The sequence below is a fragment of the Myotis brandtii genome, unplaced genomic scaffold (assembly GCF_000412655.1).
Source record: "Myotis brandtii unplaced genomic scaffold, ASM41265v1 scaffold632, whole genome shotgun sequence".
In the NCBI taxonomy this organism is placed as follows: Eukaryota; Metazoa; Chordata; class Mammalia; order Chiroptera; family Vespertilionidae; genus Myotis; species Myotis brandtii.
The window spans coordinates 382325-382930 of NW_005370419.1; the positions used below are offsets into that span (position 1 = coordinate 382325).

The 606-nt window shown below is 68.0% G+C and overlaps 1 protein-coding gene across 1 annotated transcript in view; it reads left to right on the forward strand.

Annotated features, from left to right (window-relative positions):
• Window positions 1-606, forward strand: part of RPTOR (regulatory associated protein of MTOR, complex 1) — a 78286-nt gene that overhangs the window by 63317 nt on the left and 14363 nt on the right. Inside the window, exons 14-15 of the mRNA XM_014528386.1 lie at window positions 24-43; window positions 84-277. Coding sequence (XP_014383872.1) covers window positions 24-43; window positions 84-277 — 214 coding nt within the window. The remainder of the gene's footprint in view (window positions 1-23; window positions 44-83; window positions 278-606) is intronic.

Here is a 606-nt window from a genome sequence, read left to right on the forward strand (position 1 = left end):
CGCTCCGTCACAGCCCGGAGCAGCGGGTCTCCGCCGTGGCCCTGCCCCAGGAGACAGCCCCCTGCTCCTGACCCGTCTCCCCTCCCGCAGGCGTCTCCTTCAACAGCGTCTACACGCAGATATGGCGTGTGCTGCTGCACCTGGCGGCCGACCCCTACCCCGACGTGTCGGACCTGGCCATGAAGGTGCTCAACAGCATCGCCTACAAGGTGCGTGTGCTGCCCGCACCCCAGGCCTGTCCTGGCTCAGACACGTCTCCGTCCCCCGACACACCCCCGTGAGCTTCCGTCGGGCGCCGGGCGTTTCCCCCACTGCCCACCGAATCGCACCGTCCCTGCCCGCTCAGTCCCGGTGCCCCGTGTGGTCGCCCTCGTGCCTGACCTGCTCACCCCCCGCCTGGCTGGAGCGGAACCTGAGAAGCCACCTTCTAGTTTCACTCTCCACTTCCCAGTTGGTTGGCACCTTCATCTTTTATTTCTTCGGCTCACTCTCCCCTGAGTGCCAGGACCGGGAGGGCACAGCCCCTCTCGCTGGCACAGTGCCAGGCCCTCGGCCCCCAGCTCGCGGAGCTTCCTCCCCCTCAGCCCTGCTGCCCGCGTGGAAGGA